The sequence below is a fragment of the Garra rufa genome, chromosome 23, assembly GCF_049309525.1.
Source record: "Garra rufa chromosome 23, GarRuf1.0, whole genome shotgun sequence".
Taxonomy (NCBI): Eukaryota; Metazoa; Chordata; class Actinopteri; order Cypriniformes; family Cyprinidae; genus Garra; species Garra rufa.
The window spans coordinates 24,880,531-24,907,292 of record NC_133383.1 but is presented as its reverse complement, the minus strand read 5'-3'; the positions used below and the strand labels follow the sequence as shown (position 1 = coordinate 24,907,292).

Genomic DNA, 26,762 nt, shown 5'->3' with positions numbered 1-26,762 from the left:
GTGTGTAATACGAAATTTGATAATAACATTAATAAAAAGTTTCACCAAAATATTTGTCTAAAAATGCAGAAAACACATAAGAACGATTACTAGCCTATATGAACCCCACTTTCTCTTAAAAAAAATGAAACACTAAAAAACTCTGAATATGAACTTACCTATCCACACTGATTACACACAATGTCATTATAGATGCTGTACAGCACATGACATCCATCCCAATGAAGATGTTGCAGAAAACCTCCCCAAACAGCCAGACGCCTCCTGTCAGGTCAGTCACTATGACAAAGGGCATCACGGCCACTGCCACAGACAGATCAGCGATGGCCAGCGAAACTAGCAGATAGTTTGACGGCTGTCTGAGTTTCTTCACGACACACACCGCAATCACAACTAGCGTGTTGCCCATCACAGTGACCGCAGTGATGGTGCTGAGCATCACTCCAATGATCACAGCCTTAGTCAAGTCCAAGTCCAGAGTCTGCTGCTGCTCCCCACACGACTCATTACTTCTGGGCTCCGCTGTGGTTATCACGGTGGGGAAAAATTCTGTTGTCCCATTGAGAAAGGCGATTTCGGTCTCGCTGGAAGCCCAAACCAATTCAGCACCATGTGTCGTGAACATCACTGTATCGATATTTTGAGCGCGAATAAACCTTCGGCGCGCCTGAAGTGGATAGTTAACGTCATGTTGCCTACGACCTCTCTTGAGTCCTGCAACAACCAAATACACGAAAACCCGCTCACGAAGTCAACGGAGAGACGCTGTACACACTGAACTCTCTCTCAGCCTCGTTCCGCTCAGGGGGAGAAAGAAAATAGGCGCTATAAGTAGTTTTGAGAGCCACTCTGTGCGTGAACCTGCGAGTGAACCCTGATAGACGCTAAAAATAGACGTTTTGAAAATAAAATATGACTTTAGCCCAAGCCACATAAACAGAATGTATTGTTTTAAGTGTGTTGAGTTACTTTATGACGACTTTAATCAACATTCTAAACGAATAATCTTTGTTTCTTATTGGTCTTAACAGCGTTCGAATCCTGTTTTAACAACATCGATATCACCGCTCAACTAGTTTTGTTGCATAGCAACGTTCTGTTAGATAAGGGTTTTTATTTTCCAGCGGAATGATTTCACTTTAGCTATTTATATTCTCTGTCTATCTATTATTTTAAATTGTATCACAATTATTACAACAACATCAACAACAATTCAGACAGAGTTTTAATTCATTCAGTAATGACCAATCCAATTCCAATCCTCAATTCTAGGGTAATAAAGCACGCTCACACCTTTACCATACCGATTTAAGGGTCTGCGTGTTATATATATATAATTCAAAACAACAATCACTGTCACTTATGTTCCAGCATGATATCACATCTGAGAGGTTTTATGTGCCCTGTTTTGTAAACAAACACGGATTTGCTCATATATTAATGTTCATGTATAAAATCATAGCTCATGCAGTAGAATGTCGCCCTCTGCTGATGAATCTTGGCTTCAAAACTTTCCATAGAATAGCCTACATCAAAGTAGCTATACCTACAATAGAAAAAACCCTGTTAGCACATGTACATCATGAAGGCATCTATTTGACGTCTGCATTTACATCTGCAAGATGTATTTTTCAGAGTATTTGCTCATCTGCAATACGTATATTGGACTTGTTTCTATCAGATGTCAAGTAGACGTATATGAGATGTCTTTAAGATGTCTTTAAATGCAATCCAGATCAAGAGATCTTTAACAGACATCTTGCAGATGCACGTGTTATCTGGGATTAGCTCTCTCCCTGCTAAAACCAGCCTAAGATGGTTGGCTGGTCTTAGCTGGTTTAAGCTGGAAGTAGCTGGTTTTAGCTGGTAGTCTCCCAGCTTGACCAGCTAAAACCAGGCCGATGAAAGTGGCCAAAACCCCTCTAAAACCAGCCTGCTGACCAGCTAAAACCAGGCTGGTTGACCAGCTAAAACCAGCCTGGCCAGGCCGAGAAAGTGACCAAAACCCCTCTAAAACCAGCCTGCTGACCAGCTAAAACCAGGCTGGTTGACCAGCTAAAACCAGCCTGGCCAGGCCGAGAAAGTGGCCAAAACCCCCCTAAAACCAGCCTGCTGACCAGCTAAAACCAGGCTGGTTGACCAGCTAAAACCAGCCTGGCCAGGCCAGGAAAGTGGCCAAAACCCCTCTAAAACCAGCCTGCTGACCAGCTAAAACCAGGCTGGTTGACCAGCTAAAACCAGCCTGGCCAGGCCGAGAAAGTGGCCAAAACCCCCCTAAAACCAGCCTGCTGACCAGCTAAAACCAGGCTGGTTGACCAGCTAAAACCAGCCTGGCCAGGCCAGGAAAGTGGCCAAAACCCCTCTAAAACCAGCCTGCTGACCAGCTAAAACCAGGCTGGTTGACCAGCTAAAACCAGCCTGGCCAGGCCGAGAAAGTGGCCAAAACCCCTCTAAAACCAGCCTGCTGACCAGCTAAAACCAGGCTGGTTGACCAGCTAAAACCAGCCTGGCCAGGCCAGGAAAGTGGCCAAAACCCCTCTAAAACCAGCCTGCTGACCAGCTAAAACCAGGCTGGTTGACCAGCTAAAACCAGCTTGGCCAGGCTGAGAAAGTGGCCAAAACCCCCCTAAAACCAGCCTGCTGACCAGCTAAAACCAGCCTGGCCAGGCCAGGAAAGTGGCCAAAACCCCTCTAAAACCAGCCTGCTGACCAGCTAAAACCAGGCTGGTTGACCAGCTAAAACCAGCCTGACCAGGCCAGGAAAGTGGCCAAAACCCCTCTAAAACCAGCCTGCTGACCAGCTAAAACCAGGCTGGTTGACCAGCTAAAACCAGGCTGGTTGACCAGCTAAAACCAGCCTGGCCAGGCCGAGAAAGTGGCCAAAACCCCCCTAAAACCAGCCTGCTGACCAGCTAAAACCAGCCTGGCCAGGCCAGGAAAGTGGCCAAAACCCCTCTAAAACCAGCCTGCTGACCAGCTAAAACCAGGCTGGTTGACCAGCTAAAACCAGCCTGGCCAGGCCGAGAAAGTGGCCAAAACCCCCCTAAAACCAGCCTGCTGACCAGCTAAAACCAGCCTGGCCAGGCCAGGAAAGTGGCCAAAACCCCTCTAAAACCAGCCTGCTGACCAGCTAAAACCAGGCTGGTTGACCAGCTAAAACCAGCCTGGCCAGGCCGAGAAAGTGGCCAAAACCCCCCTAAAACCAGCCTGCTGACCAGCTAAAACCAGCCTGGCCAGGCCAGGAAAGTGGCCAAAACCCCTCTAAAACCAGCCTGCTGACCAGCTATGACCAGCTAAAACCAGGCTGGTTGACCAGCTAAAACCAACCAACCAGCCTAGGCTGGTTTTAGCTGGATTATTAACTGATATTTTAAATCTACTTTGTCACATTTATACCCTCTTTATGACTGCTGTGTCTGTTAAATCAACTAAATTAATCACGGTTATTCTGATTCAGTTTTATAAAGTAAAGAAAACAAAAGGTCTGACCTAAAGACTAAATAAGAATATTTTTTTCCATATTCAGGTAGGCTAATTATGGGGTAGTAGTTAGTCTGGTTCCACTTAGACATGCTGTGCTGTGTAAATAAATAAAAACACCTTTATTTACAAATCAGGTTTATCATTGTTCAAGGAAATGAAACAATCAGACGTTTCTCTATTTGACCACTGGGGGACAATGCTGGATTGCCGTTTATTAATTCTCTCCTATTCATAATTCTAACCTTATCCTCGTTGTGTTTCTCTATTAATGTACTGTCTGGATTGGATATATAACAATATATTCATGTAATCAAGATCAACGGATTATCCGACCTAGAGTATAACTGCGTATACCTGACTTCATATATCGCCATATGTGTGTGTTAAAAACTACACTACCCACACATGTTTGTGCTGAGCACAAACCGCCATGTTGTAGGAAATCCGTTTGCACTATGGATTAGAGTTTAATCCGCAAGAAGGGAGTCAGGGCGACTCAGCGGATCAAACAAGAAAGAATAAAGACAAATCATTAAAACGCATAATCTGGACGTTAGAATACAAACGAACTAGAATACGTATTTATTATAAACAAGCCACTGACTAAAACTGGCAACATCTAACGCAGAGCCTTTTTTTATCGTGGCGCGCCGCTCACTCTCCCTCCGCCTCTCCCCTCCTTCAGAGATGAAGCCTGAGTCATTTTTTGGACTCGGTTCTTTTGAACAGTTTAATGTAAAGAACCAGTTCATGGTGATTCTTTACGTCATGACGTAATTGCGTCACATGCGTGGCATATAACATGCTCTAAAATTGAGCAGTTTGTATTTGAGTACGTTAGTTATAAAAAGTTGTTCATGTGTCCAAGTGTTCTACAGTCAAGTCGTAAACTTATTGCCAGTTAATTTTACTAGAAATAGTTATTAGTAACTTATTTAAAACAACCCAGTTATCAGTTCCTGGCTCATTACAAATAGGACACGTCCAAATAGGTTCTTGGTTCAATGAGTCGGTGAATTGCTAACTCGAGAACCGAGTCATTCTCATCAACGAACCGTTTAGACCACAGAAACGATTCCTTGAAAAGATCCGACTCAAGCGAACGATTCGTTTACGAGTCGGACATCGCTACTCCCTCAGAGAAATTGACAGCAGCTGGGTCGCCTGTGTGAGCAAAACCGAAGGACAGACACGGCAGAAAATAAAACTCTGCCGTTCCAGTGGGCTCCCCCTTCCCCTTTCCCCCACCGTTTGGGCGTACATATCAACAAGCCGACCCGGACGAGCGCTCTGACTCCGTTTCCCCGCTCTTCTAGCGGAGCGGTCAGGACTTTTTTTCCTCGCGAACTGAAACGTCAGTAGCTTAGCCGAGCTAGCGGGCTAACGCGACTAGCTGGGTTCAGCTACAAAGAAGGAATTACAATTATTCCACCGAGAGACACTGCAGGATGTCGGGGAAGGAGCAGAATAAACAATCCACCACCGAACGGCTTGTGAAAGGTATGTTTTCTGAGTGAAACCGAATGGTTTTATTCAGTTCGAATGCTTGTGTGTTAGCTAACCCGCTCTGATAGCTGATGGGTGACATTCAGTTTATGTGTAATATAAATATAAGCAAGTCAAGACATCTGTTGTGTTGACTGACTTTTGGATAACTTATAAAAGTCTAATGACACACGTTGATGGTTAATTTGACAGGCTGGCGCAGACTCCATGGGATGAATTGGCATGAATTATACGAGATCAATGAAGTTTTAAGCTCTAGTGTGCAAAGAATACGCAGAAGCAAAGCTCTTATTAGAGAATTAGACCATTATAGGGATATTAGTGGGAATGCATGATACTCAAAGTGATCTGAATATGCAAAACCCCTGGGATTCGTGAAATTGAAACGGCGAAAGCTGCGTCAAGTATGAAAAGGAAGCATTTGACTTTACATTGCAGTTGTTTTTCAGCATTACTGTAGAAGTGCGTGCTACTTTAGGACTATGTGCAATCAAATAGACGTACATTTGAATGACTTTGAATGATTTTGGTAGCCTTAAGTTATAGTTAACATATATAAAGTACAATTTCATAGTTATTTAACATAAAATGCATTTAATTGTGTTTGTGTGCGTTTCAGATTGTTTCAAGCTTAATACAAGTGTATTTCAACAAGTCCATAGGTTTGCACTACTGTATTACATTTGCTTCCATCCTTTTTAAGGTTTAGGCAACATCATTGAGAACCGTGTCACATCAGATCAGCTTTGCTCTTTTGTCTACGGTAGAACTAAACTAATTGAAGTAATCTGTGCGATCCCAATTAACCTCATACTTGCAATCCTACTTTAGGAACAAAAAAAGGATTGACCCTTGAATAGGTGATGCATTTAAGCATCAACTCCTTGTCTCCTTATCAAGGGCTCGTGGGAGTTTCTTATGCCAAAGCGGTGAGACACAGTAGAGTACTACAACTAATTGGATCATTAGGTTTGTGGCTTCGTGGGTATAGAAGCAGCCGACTTGTTTTTGATTAAAACTAGTGTGTCCGTTGACATACATAGTGTGTTCTTTCCTCCCAGTCCCTTATGTGCTGCTGTCAGATCGCTGTGTTTTGGCCGATCGGGCTCAATTAGACAGTCTCTGTAATGAGCTGATAGCACTGGGCTCTTTAGTAGTCTAGTTCTGGATCTGTAATGACTTGAATCTCCATTCCCAAGTCAGAGCATTCAGCGATCTAAATCGCTACATTCAGCCGCCTCATTAAAAAGAGCCGACTCTCTTTCTGTCTCGAATCCCTGTTCTTCTTTTTTTGCAGGAACAGGAGCATTGCAGCTCCAAATTGGTTCCAGGTTTCACTGAATGCCTCCTTTCAGTTTAAGCACTCCAACACCTGGATTTTTACGCCACACGTATGCGTAATCACAGGCTGTCTGAAAAATGTTTTTGTGGGATATGTTTTGTAAGCTGCAATGGACAGACAGGAGAGTTCTAGTCAGTCAAGTCACCTTTATGTATGTAGCGCTTTATATAATAGCAGAATTAGTGATGCCAACTTCATCACATATAAGGCAATTACACAAAGAAACAGGACAGCGGAGAGGGAATATTGTCTGATGCAAGTGTTAATTGTAGATTGTTAGCACCTTGGAAGCGCTACTACCCAGTGACCAATCAGTGTCGTGCGCCAGTAGTCTGCGATAATTCTGTTTTAGCATATTTTCTGGCTGACGAAAGATGTATTCAGTTGGCTCAAGTGTTAAAAAAACAACAACTTGTCAGCCTGTCGTTTTGTCCAGAAAACGTTGTGTTTGCAAGGTAAACTGACTAAAGCTTGTGTTTCTCTGCGAGAATGAACTCCAGCATGATTGAAGTGCTGAGTGGGAGTTGAGGCTTTCGCCAAGGCCGCGTCTTGATGAGTCCTCCCACAGTTAAAGCACGGAGCGTGGGGAATCAAGGATCGCTGTGGCACTTTTCTACTCCGCACTCATCAGCTTGGAACAATGCGACGGAGGCGGAGGAAAGATGGGGTTAAGTGCCTTTAAAAGCTTTGATTAGTTGCTAGACGTTTCCACGCAACTCTTTTCGCACTTTTCCCTGCTGAGAACGGCAGACAGTTCGGTGGTTGTTGTGTTGTGCATTTAAGCATGGGTCAACAGTGAGTTGAAAGCTTTAAAGGTTAGCATGTTCAGAGCTGGGTTGCCATCTGTGGCATTTTTTGGCCCACCCTGAAATCATATCACCGTCTAATGCGACTGGAAGTGAGCGAGTTATGCAGCTGACACTATGAAGTTTTGGACCCCTGTCAGGCTTCTGGTGAATTTGATGTTTTGACCTTTTGGCTTATTTACAGATAGAAACTAGAGCTGTCAGGGTCAGCGTCATCCTGCTTGTGTAATTATTCTGTCCTCATGCATGATTAACGGACCTCGGGCCCTGTCTCTCACCCTTTCACCATGGCTTTTCTCTCTAGGATCGCTTGTACCGCCCAAGATAGCTTTCGCCATCTTTGATGAGAAGCTTAAAGTCCATGTATTTCTTACCTAAAATGTTCTCCAATATCAGCCCCTACAAAAAAAAAAAACAGTTAGTGTGATAAAACCACAGATCAGGCCAAACACAGGAAGTTGCGCCTTTTCTAGCTTCCTTATTAATATACATGTGGTCTGGTCCAAAAGCCTCTTAAAGTGATAGTCCAACAAAAAAATCTAAAGATTAAAAAGACATTTTTATAACTTCTCAACTGTTTTGTCCATACAATAAAAGTCAATGTGTCCAGCCACATTGGACCCCATTGACTCCTATTGTATGGACAGAAAAAACCCTCAAAATGTTCTTTTGTATTTCACAGAAGAAAGTAAGTCATTCAGGTTTGGAATGATATGCGGGTTAGTAAGTGATTACGATTACAAAAGGTTACAAAAACCAAATTAGTTTAGTCTTTCTTTAAAGCCATTTAGACTTTTAATGGTTGTACTGTTATGCAGTAAGCAAGTGCAAAAGCTTTTAATTGGGCCACAGGTGTCAAATAAAGTCAGAATTGTGAGATATAAACTCACAATGCTGACTTTGTTCTCAGAATTGCATGATATAAACTTAAAATTCTGACTCTTTTCCTCTCAATTGCATGATAAAAACTCACAATTGCGAGTAATAAAGTCAGAATCGCAAGATATACTTACAATTCTGTCTCTTTTCTTCAGAATTGCATGATATAAACTCATAATTGTGAGTAATAAAATCAGAATTGCATGATATAAACTCTCAATTCTGACACGTTTCCTCAATCGCATGATGTAAAACGTACAATTCTGACTTTTTTCTCAGAATTGTGTGATATAAACTCACAATTTTGACTTTTTTTTCTTAGAATTGTGTGTTATAAACTCACAATTCTGACTTTTTTTTTCTTAGAATTGCGTGATACAAACTCTCAATTCTGACTTTTTTTCTCAGAATTGTGTAATATAAACTCACAATTTTGACTTTTTTTCTCAGAATTGTGTAATATAAACTCACAATGCTGACTTTTTTTCTCAGAATTGTGTAATATAAACTCACAATTTTGACTTTTTTTTCTTAGAATTGTGTGATATAAACTCACAATGCTGACTTTTTTCTCACAATTGCAAGATATAAACTCACAATACTCACGTGTTTGGACATTTTGGACTCATTTTACCCCATTGTCTCCTATTGTATGGACAGAAGAACTCAAAATGTTCTTTTGTGTTTCACAGAAGAGAGCAAATCATTCATGTTTGGAATGATATGCAGGTTAATAAGTGATAACGATTACAAAAGATTACAAAAACCAAATGAGTTTAGTCTTTCTTTGAAGGTGTTTAGACTTTTGATGGTTGGACAGCTATGAAGTGAGCAAGTGCAAAAGCACTGGGTGTTTATATTCTCAAAAACCAACCTCCTTTTAACTGGGCCTTCATTGGGTTAGGCTTTGACATCATCAATGTCAAAGAGTGTAGTACAGTCGCCTCACTGCTGCGTAAATACATATATTTGGTACTTTGATAGTAAAATCCCCCTCCCTTCCTGAGGGCTTCATTTTCACATGCAAATGCACCACACTGAGAGGTTACACATTTTCGCTGCCATCGCCACAGAAGGGTGAACTCAACCCTCCAGCCAGATAATAGCCCTGTTACTGCTTTAGTTAAAACAGGCAAATGAGCAGGTGTCCTTCCTTTATTCTGTCAGGCATGAAAGATTCGCTGTCTTTCTCTTCCTCATACTGGCATGCAACAAGAACAACACCCTCTGATGGTTTCTGCCTGAACGGCTTCCAAAATCATCAAAAAGTGGTTGATTTTGTCAACCCGGGCTGATTCTTTGCTCCTAATTCCACCATTGGAGTGCCTGGAAGGTTCCTAGTCATCCAAACTCAAAGCTTTATTGTGGTCTATTATGCCTGTGGTCCCGGCACTGAAAGCCATGGCCGTTGGCCAGACCCAAATTCTTCTGGAGAGCGAGCCGTGCCAACCTGGCCTGTGACCCTGGCGGAGAGGATTCCATATCGATGCCAACAGCTGGCCTTCTACCCCACCCCGACTTCAGGACGTAACTTCCTAACTCCTCTTAAACTGGTTTAAACGTTGTGGAATTCCTGCCACTGAAAATAGCTCGGGGGGTTGCAGAGCGCTTCTAGCAGGCATTTGTTTGCACGCTGCCTGCCTCAGCGCTCACCCATGCACATGGTGTCTGAATGTAAAATCCCAGCCCCCAGGTTGTCGAGGGTTTATTTAAGTTGTCTTCTTCACGACGGCAAAGGCTTCGTGTCTTCTTAACATGGCCTGCACGTGTTGGTTGGGGGAAGGGACGGGACCAGCTGTGGCCGTATGTGTGTTCTGATAACCCATATAGCTTTGTGGGAGAGTTCCAAATTCTCACCAATAACGGTTACCGTTATTACCATGCATATGTTTCATTTTTAGTTTCTGGCAGTCAGCATGGCATAGCATTTTTTTTAGGCAACCTCATAACTGCGAACTGTATGTTACCAGTTGACATCATGAATTGAGTAATATGTCGTCTTGCAGCCATGAGGTTTCACACATCAGTTTAATTGGCCTGTATTCAGGGAAAGACGTTAAAGTAAATCAGCCAATGTCATTCGTCAACTCTCTCACTGAGTCACCTGTCAACAAAAGTTCAGAAAGTCATGAACTGATCAGATCGTGAAAATGCTATCACAGTGTACTGAGGTTAAGTTTAGGGTTTGCACTTACATCGTAGAATACAAAAAATGAAGGTTTCGGTTGTTTAAAATCTGTAATGCTTAATATTAAGGATCAGCACACTCATCCCGCACTGTTTGTGCTATGGATGAGATATATGACTTCAAGTCGTGTGGCTTATTGCATGTTTTTGGCTGGTGGGCAATAAAACCGAAAAGAAAAGACATGTGGTTAAAAAGGGACTTGGAAGTGGGCACCTTAGCAACTGTATAGCGTGCCATGCCAACCACCAGTGTTGGGAAGGTTACTTTGGAAATGTAATCGGTTACAGATTACAAGTTACAGTATTTAAAATGTAGTAGTGTAACTATTTCAATTACGTTATTAGAAAATGTGTATATATATAATTTCTAGGGCTGCCCCCTAATAGTCAACCGTTAGTCGACGAGAAGAGTCAGAGAAAAAAAAATCCACAGGAAGTGGCGAAGTCACGCAATCCGTGACGGACTGATCGTCAACGACTGGTCTATGTGGTAATATAGTACAACGGACAGGACATTCAAACGCTCGCCTATCATTCATCAACCTCAAATATGGCTTTTTATCTGAAAGATGTATGTAGTAACAACTTTACATGGAAGCTCAGTCTAATTTTAACCTAGAAAAATGCTTGCTCTTAAAATACTCCGTCTTTTTTGGTCATACAGATAAAAGTAATACATCTTTAGAATCTGTAAAGACTCTACGTTTATTTGTGTGCACTTACAATAACAACGGAACGTTGCGCTTTTGTAAAATAATGAAAGCACACAGAATGCGCTTTCTGCTGTCTTGGTCTTTGTGAACTTGGGTGCAAAACTTCAAAACTCCCTGTATACTTGCCTTACAGACATCAAAAATATATCTATAGCGAGTGAAATGTCTACTTTTTAAATTCAAATAGAAAACAAATACTCTCAGATTATGTTATCCGTATAAAACATGCATTGCACCACTACTGTGGAGATGACGAGTCAGTGTTGCCGATTTCATGTCTTAACCCGAAAACAAAGAAAGCACAGTTTCACAGCTTTCTTTTCATTTTTAAATCAGTGTTCAACGTTTTAGGCAAAGATGAATTTTGTTGATACTGATTTCTTTTTCTTGGTATCAGCCCAAATGTCTTGACTGTTTAAATGTAAGAATTTGAAAAGATGATGCACACTTTTAGAAAAAATGATTTTAGATAATCAGTTTTAACTTATTGGAAAAATGAGTTTCTATCACTGCTGTGAACTTGCCACACAGAATAAAACAAATTTAGGAGTCAGCTGTCCATGGTAGTCCTTAAGATGCCAGCACAATAACGCACTGAGCAAAATATTGTCTAATTATCGTTATCGATGAAATCCCAAATTTCAGAAAATATCGAGATATCATTTTTGCACCACTACATCTAACAACACCTTGGAAAAAATAGCTAATCTTACATTTACTTTGTAATTAAATTACTTAACTCCAACAGCTAGTCTTAAAATCCTGAGGCTGGTTTCAGGTTCTGAAAATGAAAAATCTAGTCTGACAAACTTGAGTTACTTTTAATGGAAACCTGAGAGTGGCATGTTAACTCTTGGGCTGAGATATATTTATTTGGAGTAACACCGTATCAAGTTTTTCTGCTTTTGGTTCTGCAATTTATCACACACCATCTGGCTTTGAAATTGTGGAGAAGCTGCGCTTCCTTAACTTGGAGACACCTCGGTCAACAGATGCTGTGATAGACTCTGAGGCTTCACCACACTGTTATCGACTGCACAGTCGTGACTGTAAACACGCTGTTTTAAATTTAGCCGCTTGTTGCGGCGCTCTATCGGGTAGTTCCAAATCAATACGGGGTCTGAATTGCTCTGGCACAAAGCTGTAATCCATTTTGTACAGTCAGAAACATGTATAATGTCGTCTTGTGTGTGTACGTATTATTTCTCTAATGTGTGAAATGTTTGCCAGCAGGGTTTCCCTGTGACTAACAAGACTAAAAAAGTCAATCTTTCTTTCTCTTTCCCACAGCAGTGCCGTACCCTCCCACAACGCGGCTCACCATGAAAGAGCTGTACGAGGACGGCAAGCCCAAGGTGGAGCTTTTGAAGAGCCACCTGGTCAAAGAGGGCCGCCTGGAGGAAGACGCGGCCCTGCGCATCATCAATGACGGTGCCAACATCCTCCGCCACGAGAAATGCATGCTTGAAGTGGAGGCCCCTATCACAGGTAGGCTGTTGCGCACTCGATGACTCACTGTGCGGCGATGCTACAAACCTGTCGTGATTCACATCCAGGATGTGGTTCTCACAGGATCTTCACTACACCTAATGCCGTACAATCACAGAAAAACACGATGGCCATTGGCGATGGTCTCTGCCCACATGCGTTCTCTGTGATTACATCGATATCTAAGACTAATAAAAGTACCCTCAAGGTTTTGCGGATACTCGATCGGGCATCTCTGATATCATACTTAATCTTTTAGATTTAGTCTTGACCCCCATGTAATCCTCAAGCTAGCGAGCGGAGCGTGATTATTTTCATATGGAGCTAGTCTTCCACAGCAACCCCTAATGTGGTTGCTCTGTAAAGGTCAGAGAAACAGTTGCATCCTAGACTCTCTCTCTCACACCCCCCCACACTTTAATTCCCCAGCGGAGGCCACAGGAAAACCCCCAGCACTCGCCATATACTCGAGCAAACACACAAACAGGTGTGTGGATATAAATGGGCATGTCTCTCCACACCCCCCCCCCCTCAACCCCCCTTTGCACTCTCTCATGTTTTTCATATCTCTCACACACTATGTGCATGATAATTGGCTTGCAAGAGAAAACCGAATAAATTGTGGCGTTAATAATTGAGATTGTGTTTCTGCCTATAACGTTTTACCTTGTGGAGGTTTAAGCGGAAATAGGGTTGGTTTGGCCACATCCTGTTTGTGGTGACCACTACTGATATGTTTCACTCAGCAGTTTTGAGTGGGCCTAGTATTTGTGCACTTCCATTTAGCGGTTTTAATATTTGTGCACCCTCAGTTGCTCAGATCTTAAAGGGAACCCTGGGTGTTATGACGTGTGTGGCTTAATATAACATAAATGTCTCTTACTGAAATATGTGGTAGAAAACCCATGAACGAGTCACGTTATTTAAAGAAAATCCAAATCGTTTCATACATATTTTGGACTGTGGTTGCGCTGGTGCGACCTGTTGCTTTTTTTACCGCAACACAACTTGGAAAATAAAATACTGATACAAAGACTACAGCTACTAAAAGGGCTTACATGTAGCGATGGATATAAGCATAGGGTTAAACCAAATGTCATCCCATCAATTTTCCTCAAAATGGGTCTAAACGCCTCGGATATTGAGTAAAAGCCACGCCGAGAAACTCCTTCAGTGGCTGTGGCATCGTAACATTTGTCGACATGTTTACATCCTGCCAGAATGGCATCTAGCTTTTCTTGTCTCTGCCGTTTCTAAGCTCTTTTAGTAGCTGTGGTCTACTAAAAGCCTCAAAGGCATCAGGGCTGAAGTGGAGAGAACAAAGACGCTGGTCTTTAGGAAGTTTTATTCGTCCACATGCATCTTCCCATTTTTTTCTCCTCTTATCACTAGGAAAAGTAGTGAAGGCTTCCGTCGCTTTTCTTGTTGCCCTTCGACTAAAAAATTACAAGCAAAAGCCACACAATGTGGCATTGTATCAATATTTTCTTTTTCCGAGTTGGTTGCGCCAGTATCTCACTAAGTGCAACCATTTCACTTCATTGAAATAATGGTGCTCCCCATAGTTCAAAATGTTTGTAAAACGGTGTGGATTTTTTAAATAACGCAAGTCTTTCATGGGTTTTCTACTACATATTTCAGTAAGAGACAGCATTTATGTTATATTAAGCTATACAAGTCTTAACTCCCGGGGTTTTCGTTTAAGATTTCTGATCCTATTTTTTGCGCTTATAAAGATACAGTGTCTGATGTTTTTCATTTCTTACCACAAAATTCTCTAATGTTTTTATTTTGGCCTCCTCCTTTCAATGATGCCATTCTGTTTTTGTTGTTTCAACTTGAAGTGTTTGTCTTAATGTGTTTTTTCTCTGTCTTCAGTGTGCGGAGATGTCCATGGGCAGTTTTTTGACCTGATGAAGCTCTTTGAGGTGGGGGGTTCCCCGCACAATACACGCTATCTATTTTTGGGAGACTACGTGGATCGAGGCTATTTCAGTATTGAGGTGAGTGTTAAGGCCGCGACACACCAACCCGACGCCAACCAACTAGCGCCGATGAAAGCCGACCGTCTTGTCGCCTCTAGTCGGCTGCGTCCGCGGGCGTCTGGGCAATTAAACTGAGCTCAAACACACCGAACTGACGAAAGCCGACTACAAACTAGAAGGTGCTTTCTGCGCATGCGTGAGGAGATATATCGTGGCGTACCTGCAGATGGCAGTAGTCTGTATTTTCATTCCAAGAAGAGAACCCGGAAGAACCGCCGCACGGTTTGCATAGCGTTTTCCGTTATGTCGTACAGCGCTGGCCTGTCTTGGATCAAATTGATCAGCTCGTCTTCAATAGCTTCGTTCCACACAGCCATAGTTGGTTTCGAATTGTGCGAATTGCGAAATGATGACAGCGAGCCGGTTCCCTCTTGACTAGGGATGTTAACCGATGACCGTTTGACCGGTGGTTGACCGTATCAACGTTAACCGGTCAAAGTTGTCGGTAGTCGGTTAAAAAAAAAGTGATATCTAAATTAGGCTATTATAGACAGTGGACTATACGCTACTACAGTTAGCCATCTCATTCCTCATCTTTTTGTGTTAAGTGAACAAATTATCCCTCACACTCAATTTTTCATAACTCGCCTGTTTGTACTTAATAAACCAATAAAAACATTTGGCGCGAGGTCACAGCGTTTGGATTCGCGCGCTCACAAGGTTTGCGAAAAGTAAAGGCAACAGGCTAAAACACTCGAGGTTAGAGCCAGGGCAGACGACAGGATGAAGCGTGCAAAGAAAAGTAGTGTGTGGGACCATTTCACCAAAAAGAATGAGACAGATGTAAGTTGCAACTTGTGTGATACAGTGCTTAAATATAGTAACTTAGCACTACCTCAACTAAAGCGGCGTCTCTTCGGAGCTGTCATTTTCTTAAATGAGCCGTGGCAATGTTTCAAATGAGCTTCTAACCTAGACAAACGCCTTTATTTTCAAAGCGATCACCTTGTACCCAAACCATTTGAAACTAAGGAGCCATTTGTCCTACGATTACATACAACAAGCTCTTCGGCGCCGCGTTTGGGATTTTAAAAAAGTGACGTGAGTGGCAGTGTGTGTGTGTGCGGGAGGCAGAGCGGCAGAGAGATGCGACAGAGTTGCGAAATTGCAGGCGCGGCTCGAAATGGCTGTTATTTCAAATAGCGTACCATATTTTAAACTAATCGGTTAACCGGTTTCAACCGGCTAATGAGGCTCGGTGGTCGGTCAAGAATTTTTTTAGTTTTCGCCATCCCTACTCTTGACTCTTTCCTTTGCTTGTTACGTCACTTCACGTTCAAGTCCTCCACGCGCTCTGATTCGATGTCTGAACAGCCAATCAGGGCGCTTTCTTTCCCAGACGGCCCCGACAAGCCCGACATGTCGAATCGGGCAAACTTTGGCCGACGCGAGCCCAACGAAAGCCGACGAGAGCCGACGCGCTTCACTGACACCCACCAACTGCCCGACGAGGCCAGACGGCCGATCGTCGGGTTGGTGTGTCCCGGCCTTTATTGTAATGTTTGCAAGTTATGTAAAATATGGTTAAGTAGTAAACAACTGTGTTTCTGTAATGCCTAAAGCATAATTAAACAAATGCTATAGGTTCAATACATATGAAAGAATTAGCTCACTCAAAAGTCAAAATTGTATCATTACTCACTCTCATGGTGTTCCAAACCCATAAGACCTTTATTTTCTGAACACAAATTAAGATATTTTTGATGAAATCTGCAAGCTTTCTGACCCTGCATATACTGCAACGCGTACCACGTTCAAGGACCAGAAACGTAGTGAGGACATTGTTAAAAATGTTTGCCAAGAAAACAAAAATAACAACTTTATTCAACAATGTCTTCTCTTCCCTGTCAGTTCTTGACACGCGTGCTACTATGCATGTCGAAGACTGACATGGAAGAAAAGAAATTGTTGAATAAAGTAAGTAGTTTTGTTTTCTTTGTGCACAAGAAGTATTCTCATAGCTTTATAAAATTCCGGTTGAACCACTGATGTCACATGGACTGTTTTATTTATTTCTTTACTACCTTTCTGGGCCTTGAATGTGTCACTTGTGTTGCTGTCCATGCAGGATCAAAAAGCTCTCGGATTTCATCAAAAATATCTTAATTTGTCTTTCAAAGATAAAGGAAGGTCTTACAGGTTTGGAACGACATAAGGGTTAAGTAAATGACAGAATTTTTATTTTTGGGTGAACTATCCCTTTAAGATCAGCAGTATCCATTACCATAGAAAATAATTTCAACTTGCTCCTTTGTTCACAAAAAATGCATGTACAATAATGCACTTACACTAGAAGTCTATGGAGACATTATGCAGGGAAAGGCATTAAAATATGCACATTTTATTTAACCTCAAGCCACAAGAAGTTATATTTATAGCTGCTGACATGAGACTAGTGTGATCTTTACACTTCTTTTCATACCGTTTTGTCTGTATATATGGTAATTTTCGCAAGAGAAGGGTTATTTTGCCTGGTAACAGTAAAAAATAGTACTAATTTCAAGGAACAGACAACTTTTCAGCTTTCCCTTTTGTAATAAAACTCAACAATACTGCATTAACAAACGTATAGCTTCACATTTCTGCTTTCAATGTCTGTGGAGTGCTGTAGTGTATAGAAATGTATTTGTTTTAAAAAATAACTAGTGGACAAAACCTTATTTTCTGTAATAATCAACAGAATACCATAGTGATGCACTTGGCCAACCAAAAATATTTTGTCAATGCCCAAAAATAAATAAATAGTACATATAAAAAATAATAATAATTTTTAAATTTGAATTTTTGACATTTAAATGAGCACTTCCCAAGATGATGCACTATGACCGTGTTCTCGCACACAATGTGGATTAGCTACAACAGGTAGACATGTCAGCAGTGTGCATGCACTTCAGTGACCAAAAATGTAGCAAAAAGTAACAAAAATTGTTTGTGTTAAACAATCAAAAAACAGGTAAAAATTAGGGATGCACCCAAATGAAAATTCTTGGCCGAGGCTGAAACCTAACAAAATGAACACTTGGCCAAAGGCCAATTACTGATCACGTTTTTTTGTTTTATTTTGCCATTTTTTTTATTTTTTTTCCACCATTGCATAAATGAAGTAGCCAAAAAGTGCTTCCCACAGTTTTGTCTTGCTTTTCAAAGAAAAAAAAATCTATTTCAAAACACCAATTTAAAAATATTTACTTAACACTGAACATTTTTAACATTCTAGTAGACATTATAGCCTTGCAACAAAGCACAATTTAACTTAAAATTATTAGGTTAGTAAAAATTTTCTTTAGCCATTTTTAAAAAAAACCCTTCTTGAATCAGGCATGTGTTTTTGTTTTAATGTACAAATAAATGCAGCCTTGCTGAGCAGAAGCGACTTTTTTTTTTTTTTAAACATTAGACAATATTATAGATCCCAATTTGAACACTGTGTTAAATGTATTAATAGAGCTGTTATAATGATTATCATTATTTTTGTCTTCATTTTTTATTTTATTTTACAGAACAACTGTAAAATACTAAAATACTAACATTTATGAATGTTGACTTATTTTGGCGGAAACCCACAAGAAGACCTCAGTACTGCTTTTTGTTGAGTGTTGACAGCAGCAGGTTTATAAATGATTCTCATCACTCTGTTTCAGCGCAGATTTTCCTCACGCTTTGGACTTTGAACCCTGGCTAACTAGCTCATGCAGCGCTGTCAGAATACATAAAGTTTGTGCGTGTATTAGAAACGTTCTGTAGATTATTTACTAATGATTTAACCCTCTGGGGTCTACAAATGCGCCATTTCGCAATTTCAGTCATCATGCGGTAACCAGCAACATCCACCCCTTCCTCTTCTCATCAAAGACATGTGATGTTACTAAACAGTCTTTCGCTATTGTTGCTTGTAATGATTTTTGCATCTTTCTCTGACAGTTTTAAATGCTTCCACACTGCCGACATTTGATCGCGTCACTTTTCGCTTATTTCAGTTGCCAAACATTTGCTGCATCCCTCCCAAAAATAATTTGTTTCTGTAAAAATGTGTGCATCACTAGTTTGCCACTAAAGTTGTCAGTGGAGCCAAATCTGTTTTGAATCCTTTTTTTAAAAAACCTCAAACCTCTTTATCATTGCTACACAAAATCTTCTGAAACTTCAAGGCCTTTTAAACACGTCTTTGCCGAATGAACACATCTTGCTCATTGTAGACACATCTAATAGAACTTGGCCCTCAGAGGATGCCATGTGGCAGTACAATTCAAACAGCCTCTGTTGTACCAGCATGCATTGTGATGATGCAATCAGCATGTCACCTCTTCCTGTAACACTGTATCATCGTTGTAAAGCAGCCACAATGATGAAGCAGATGGCATTAAAGGATTATTGATCCCGCCATCCCGCAGGCAAGAGAACACGCTTCTCAACAACCAAGTTACATGTAAATTGTTTAAAGAAAACTTCTGGTCCGGTTTATCAGCTGGCGTCTTTTAAATCGTTGGCCTTGATGTCTGGTGTCACTCTGAATGGGATGCCGAGCGCAAGTCCTCAAAAAGCTTCCACCTCTGCACCGCGCTTTGGTTGCAAAGTTCAGGGACGGCAGAAATGTCATGGTTAAAAGAAGCAGCGTAAGAGAGCGGACACACCGCTGCTCAATACCATCAAACACAGCTGAGGGTCCAGGGCCACCGGCCACCTGAGACGCATAGAAAGAAAGCGTGTGTGTTTCACAACAAAGGCCTCGCTGAGTTCCTACTCCTGCCCTGGACATCACAGACCACAAAGGACTGAACTTCAGTCATCCGCCACACCACCTGCTAATGCCCTCTGACTGGGACGCTGCAGTCATCAAACGCTTTCGTAGGTTACGCCACCAGACCTTTCCCCACCCTGACACCCAGAGTGTGGAGAACGCTTCATTTTCAATATTTCTTTCAGTGTAGGGCTTGATGAAACAGCCACTGCTGGGCCTCTTTAAAGAAATAGTTCACCCAACAATGAAAATTACACTATGATTTACTCTCCCTCAAGCCATCCTAGGTGTTTATGACTTTCTTCTTTCAGACGAATGCAGTCGGAGTTATATTAAAAAATGTTCTGGCTCTTCCAAAATTTATAATGGCAGTAAATGGGTGTTGAGAATTTAAAGTCCAAGAAAGTGCATTTATGCGTCATAAAAAGTGCTCCACATTGCTCCGGCCATTAATAATGGCCTTCTGAAGCAAATCGATGCGTTTGCGCAAGAAAATGTTCATTTTTAAAACTTAATAACCCTTAATCTCTGGCTTTCACTTAATGTCGTATGCGCGTTCATGAGAGAGTGGTGTTTTAGTGGATGAGAAGTGATGAAGCGCAGTGGAGAGAGCAAAACAAAACACTGGTCATGAATTAGAAGTACAAAATGAGGATTTGTAAAGGAAAATGTCTGAGGATTTTAATATAAGCCAATAGGAGACTGTTTTTCTTTTGCTGTAAAGAAAAATTTGTTTTCACAAGACTAGCATATTCTCACTGAAGCTTACGCTACTCCTACGTCATCCGCTGAAACACCACTCTCTCGTGTACGCATGTAGGAAAGTTAGCGGAAGCTAGAGATTGCGGTTAATAAAGTTATTAACCCCTCTGAGCCATGTGGAGCACTTTTTCTGATAGATGGATGCACTTTATTGTACTTCAAAATCTCAACAGCCATTCACTTTCATTATAAAGCTTGGAAGAGCCAGGACATTTTTTAACATAACTCTGATTGTATTCGTCTGAAAGAAGAAAGTCCATATACAGCTCGGATGGCTTGAGGGTGAGTAAATCATTTGGTAAATCATACATTTTTGGGTGAACTATCCCTTTAAATATAACTGCATCCTAAACGCAAAGGATCTGAGAGGATTGAGAAAGAATTGTGTATTCTGCAGATTACCACTGAAATCCTGTTCAGTGTTACGCAGCAGTGTTCTGTGGTTAATCTAACCATGTGTGAACCGTAAGGCCTTGTGGGTGTTTAATGGAATAGTAGAGATGAGCTAATGGACCACGCAGAGTGACTGACAGGTTAAATTTGAAGCAAACATTAATGATAAATTTAGCCAGTTTAGTCACAGTTTCAGAGCTTGGGGTTGAGAGATGATATCAGAAATGAATGTGAAAAGATTGAAATCAGTCTTGCTCAACAGCGCAGTGTTCTGTCGGATGTGCTAGTGCTTCAGCATGTTTGGGTTGTACGTCAGCTTCAGTTTCTGAAGTTCTTATCTGCTGATGGTAGACTAAGGTTGTGTTCGGAGTGGAATGCTAGCTTGCTGCTTAAAGGATTAGTTGACTTCCAGAATAAAACATTCTTTAATAATTTACTCACCCCCCATGTTATACAAGATGTTCATGTCTGTCTGTCTTCAGTCAAATAGGTTTTTGAGGAAAACATTCCAGGATTTTTCTCTATATATTGGACTTCAGTGGGGATCAACGGGTTGAAGATCCAAATTGCAGTTTCAGTGCAGCTTCAAAGGACTCTACACAATCCCACCAGCTGAGAAACAAAGGTCTTATCTAGTGAAATGGTCATTTTTGTATATGTAGTACCGCCCCAGTGTTTACAAAGCTAACGTGCAAAGAAAGTCAAACGCTCTTTATAAAAAACGGTAAAACAACAATGTCGACTGATTTTGAAGTTGGCGGAGAAAATGAGATTAAGTTTTGTGCTCTACTATACCTGTTTGCACCGAAGTACACAGATGAAGAACTAACCATGCATCGCATAGCTATTGCAAATGACCATTCGTTTTGCTAGATAAGAGCCTTATTCCTCGGCTGGGATCATGTAGATCCATTTGAAGCTGCATTGAAACTGCAATTTGGACCTTCAACCCGTTGACCCCATTGAAGTCCACTATATGGAGAAAAATCCTGGAATGTTCCCCTCAAAAACCTTTATTTATTTATTTTTTTCAACTGAAGAAAGAAAGACATGAACATCTTGGATTTCTTAGGGCTGAGTACATATTTAGGAATTTTTTTATTCTGGAAGTGAACTAATCCTTTAAGGAATAACTTACTATATGCAGTTACTAAAAACTAAAATACCTTTCAAAAAGTTTGGGATCGGTAAGATTTTTTTAATGTTTTTGAAAGAAGTCTCTTATGCTTACCAAGGCTGCATTTATTCAACCAAAAATACAGTAAAAAAAAAAGAAGTAATATTGTAAAATATAACAAGATTTTCTCTTTTAATATTTATATTGTAAAATGAAATCTATTCCTGTGATGCAAAGCTGAAACTTTCAGCATCATTACTGGGTAATTTCATGCAAATGTCAACCTTAGCATAAAGAAATAAAGTTTTTACTAAAGGCTTTTACTATACTAATAGCACTGATGTCAAATACCCATGTGAGGTCTCTCTTAAAAGTTTTTAAAACATTTTTTTAAGTACTTTTAGTGCATGATTTTCCATAGTCTGGTAAGTGCTATTATCAGGCTTGTCACGTCCATAACATATTCCTCATAAATAGACACATCAAAATTAAAGTAAAGTAACAATTATATTTTCTCTGAAGAGCCTTCGCTTCTCTATTTGTTGAGTATTATTGCGTCTGCTTTGTGCATTTTAATTAGCAGGAATCCTACAAAATATGCAGTCTCTCAAAAACGGTGTCCTTTTTGCCACATGATTATTTCCCTTTTTAACATAGAAAACTTGTGCATAGACTATTTCTGATGTTTAGACTCTATCAACAAGGGTTTATTAAAATATAAACGGATGGTTCGGTATATTGGTAACACATACTTTCTCTAAAAAAGCATTAAAGCGTTTGTCACATCCATAATGCTGGATTTGCCCTACTACAGTCTCAAGTGTCACATGGTCCTTCAAAAATCATTCTAATATTTTGGTTTCTTATTATTAATGTTGAAAACAGTTGTGCTCCTTAATATTCATGTGAAAACTGATTCTGTAAATAGAAGGTTTGAAAGAACAATTGAATGCATCAAATTCATTAAAAAAAAAAAAAAACCAACAAAAAAAATTACTGACTATAAACTGTTTACCAACTCAACGAAAAGTATTTTTAGCAATATGTTTTTGTATTTGCGTGGATGTGATTTATAATTTATTAAATGTTAATTTAAGTGACGTGTAAATCAACAAAACATCACAGAGAACAATGTGTATTGGTCCAGTTGTCATCTTGGAAATAAATACAAAATAATATTAATTTAAAATGTATACAAAAACAATTGCATCCAGTCCAGTTTTGTGGAAAAATATCTAAACTCTTAGTCTTATAAAATGAGTAATATGACTGTGAGCAATTAGGCTGACTTGTCCTTCCATCTCAAACAGTGTGCTCTTTTATACCAGTCATGGAATACTTTAATGGCCGACTTCATTTGCCATTCTATGCATGAAGAAAATTTGCATACAGTGTATGCGAGTGTGCTGTTTTAATACAATGATTTTCATTTTTCAATGATCTATTCCTTTAATAAAATATCAGGAGTAATGCAGGTATAATCCTCTTAAACACTGAACCTGCTGTGTCCGTGGCCTTCCAGCATATTATTTGGAGCTGAATTAGAGTGCTAATAGTTGTGTTCAGCAGTATTGTGTTTGTTTAGATTTGACTGAACATATATTTGTTTCATTTTCACTTGGATATCAGTCTCTTTAACACATAGGCCATACTGATGCTTAGGACTGGGTAACTGCAACTACCTTATAATGTGAAAAGCATTGTGATGCATGTTACAAATCTAACCAAATGTACAAGACAGACCTAGTCTGCAGGATGTCTAGTTTAGTGCTTAATAAACAACTCTAACCAAACCAATTTTTCTCAGTGTGGTTAGTTTCAATGTCCTGGATTTTCATTATTTGAGCATACACACAAAAAAAACCCAGAAGTTTCAGTGCAATTGTGAGAAACAAAATAGCGATATATTATAGTATTATTGTGCCTTGTGTATTTTGTTAACATGCTTTTTCTGTTTGCATTTGCAGTGTGTGCTCTATCTGTGGGCCCTGAAGATCAACCACCCGACCACCCTCTTCCTCCTCAGAGGCAACCACGAGTGTCGGCATCTCACGGAGTACTTCACCTTTAAACAAGAATGTAAGCTCAGCTCTTTAGAAACCCAGAGCGTGCGCGCGTGTGTGTGTGTGTGTAAACGTTATCAAGAGAATGAAATGAGATTTTGCCACATCCTATCCTTCAAGTCTGTCATGGCAATTTTTTCCCCATTACCATTCGTGGCACCCCAAGAGAGATGGTGTCATGGGAGTATTGGATGACGGGCCCCAGGCACAGAGCTCAATCACGTCCCTCAGCGCTCGTCAGGGCTCTTCACTCCCCACTTAGATTTACATCAGCCATCAGCCCAGTCATGACAAACGCTGACAGCTAACTGAAACCCTCACATCGAGCGGCTGCCTGCTTTCCACCAGCAGCTGATGATCAGCAGACCCACACAGAAGCGTTACCCATCATTCATGCAGTTTTATAAATCCCTTGTCAAACTTGGGTGTTTTTAAATATTTTGGCTAATATAGCTATATGTGTTCAGCTGTCGCTATGCAGTGTTATTATTTACTATGATTAAATTATGTAGGTTTTTATTATTATTATTATTATTATTATTTAATCGTTTAAAAATTGTTATTTTGGGCAAATTTTCATAGCATGTGCATAGCCAACACAATACAATAGCTTTTTTGTATTTGCTTTTTAGAATTTTTGAAAAACACTTGGCAACATTTAGAATGTTTAAAAATAAATCAATTCGAAATCCTTAATCTACAAAAAAAAAAAAAAAAAAAAAAAAATTCAAAATTGGTCAGAAAAAAATGATTTTTTTTTTTGGTAGATTTTAAGGATTTTGAATTGATTGATTTATTTTTAAACATTCTAAATCTTGCCCAGTGTATAGAAGGTAATCTGAATATGTAAATGTAAATCAGAATATATAGTTATAATTCTGAACATATAGAAGTAGTGGTGCAACGGATCACAAAACTCACGGTTCGGATCATATCACGGATTTTGAGTCACGGATCGGATCATTTTTCGGATCAGCAAAAAACAAACAAAACAAAAAAAGTTTGTTGTTTATTAATTACTGAATGCTTTAAGTACTTCTAATCCACAGCAAAAACTAGCTGAACTAATAAAGTCAGTAACAAAACAAGAACAATTACACAAATGACAAGTGTAGATGAATACAACATAAAGTTACTAATAAAATCAATAATACTAGTATTCAGGTGCAGAAATTTAATAATTCATTGTAAAATAACTAGTGCTTCTCACTGCAGGTATTTATAGGATGCTGTCTCTTTAAGGCCTAATGCACGTACCTAATACTGGCACGCATCTCTTTCTCAGCTGCTTCGGTTCACTGAAGACATAACCGACTGCGTTTACCAGAATAAAACAACGGGTATTTAAACATAACTTTGTATGTATGTTTCCCGTTCAAGAGAAGTTAAAGAGGAATCAATCTGTGAATCGCGCAGTTTGAATCGCGCCTCGCTCTCTCTCTCTGTGCGCGTGCTCGCTTCAGGTGTGTGCGGCAGCGGTAAAAACAAAAAATAACAGCGCGCAATGCAGCAATGGTTTAAAATTGTTTGAATGGGTAAATTGGCAAGACAAAACGTGCAAATTATAAACTTTTACTCTATGATGGATAAATTTAACAGTTAATCCGCGAATCACATGCCTGCCGAACCGTGGGGGCTGGTCCGTACGGATCATCTACGATCCGTTGCACCTCTATATAGAAGTAAATCAGAATATATAGTGGTAATTCTGAATATAAAAATATATAGATACAAATGGGAATAACTAAATACAAATCAGAATATATCGTTAAGTCTAAATATATCTAATAAGTCTAATATAAGTAAATCTAAATATATTTACTTCTATATATTCATGATTTACATTTTTACATTACAATTTGTATCTATATATTCAGACTTATAACTATATATTGTGATTTACATTTATATGCTCAGATTTGCTTCTATATATTCAAGATTTACATTTTTACATTACAATTTGTATCAATTTGTATAGTTATATATTCAGATTTACTTCTATATATTCTTGAGTTACATTTTATATTACAATTTGTAGCTATAAATTTAGGTTTATAACTATATATTCTGATTTACATTTATATATTCAGATTTCTAAATAAATAATCTGATTTACTTTTATATATTTAGAGTTCTAACTATACATTCTGATTTACATATATTCAGATTTACTTCCATGTATTCATGATTTACATTTTTATATTACAATTTGTATCTATATGTTAAGACTTGTAATTATATATTCAGATTTACATTTGTATATTTAAATTTCTAAATATTCAGATTTACTTCTATATGTTCAAAATTATAACTATATATTCTGATTTACATTTATATACTCAGATTTACTTCTATATATTTTTTATTTACTTTTTATTACAATTTGTATCTATATATTCAGAATTATAACTATATATTCTGATTTACATTTATATACTGAGATTTACTTCTATATTTTTTTATTTACTTTTTATTACAATTTGTATCTATATATTCAGAATTATAACTATATATTCTGATTTACATTTATATAATGAGATTTACTTATATATAATCAGATTTATATTTATGTATTCAGATTTACTTCTAGATATTTATGATTTACATTTTTATATTACGGTTTGTATCTATATATTCAGACATAACTGTGTTTTTGGATTTACATTTATATACTTCTATTTATGATTTACTTCTATATATTCTGATTTGCATTTATATATTTCGATTTCTAAATATATGATCTTATTTACTTTTATATATTTAGAATTATAACTATATTCTGATTTACATTTATATACTCAGATTTACTTCTATATATGTGACCCTGGCCCACAAAACCAGTCTTAAGTAGCACAGGTATATTTGTAACAATAGCCAAAAATACATTGTATGGGTCAAAATTATCGATTTTTCTTTTATGCCAAAAATCATTAGCATATTAAGTAAAGATCATGTTCCATGAAGATATTTTGTACATTTTCTACCATAAATATATAAAAACTTGATTTTTGATTAGTGATATGCATTGCTAAGAACTTCATTTGGACAACATTTGGCGATTTTCTCAATTTTTAGATTTGTTTGCACTCTCAGATTCCAGGTTTTCAAATAGCTGTATCTCAGACAAACATTGTCTTATTTTAACAAACAATATATCAATGGAAAGCTTATTTACTCAGCTTTCAGATGACGCAAGAATCTCAATTTCGACAAATTTGCACTTATGACTGGTTTTGTGGT

At 39.2% G+C, this 26,762-nt stretch overlaps 2 protein-coding genes across 3 annotated transcripts in view; one reads left to right on the top strand and one right to left on the bottom strand.

The window, feature by feature from the left end:
• The window catches only part of LOC141299496 (5-hydroxytryptamine receptor 7), a 15,361-nt gene extending 14,525 nt beyond the window's left edge, over positions 1-836 (bottom strand). Inside the window, exon 1 of the mRNA XM_073829851.1 lies at positions 159-836. Coding sequence (XP_073685952.1) covers positions 159-625 — 467 coding nt within the window. The 5' untranslated portion in view covers positions 626-836. The remainder of the gene's footprint in view (positions 1-158) is intronic.
• A 3,762-nt stretch (positions 837-4,598) lies between these two features.
• Positions 4,599-26,762, top strand: part of ppp3ccb (protein phosphatase 3, catalytic subunit, gamma isozyme, b) — a 43,595-nt gene continuing 21,431 nt past the window's right edge. For both annotated transcript variants that reach the window (XM_073829122.1, XM_073829121.1), the window contains exons 1-4: positions 4,599-4,983; positions 12,207-12,404; positions 14,283-14,407; positions 23,427-23,538. In XM_073829122.1, the coding sequence (XP_073685223.1) occupies positions 4,932-4,983; positions 12,207-12,404; positions 14,283-14,407; positions 23,427-23,538 (487 nt within the window). In that variant the 5' untranslated portion in view covers positions 4,599-4,931. The remainder of the gene's footprint in view (positions 4,984-12,206; positions 12,405-14,282; positions 14,408-23,426; positions 23,539-26,762) is intronic.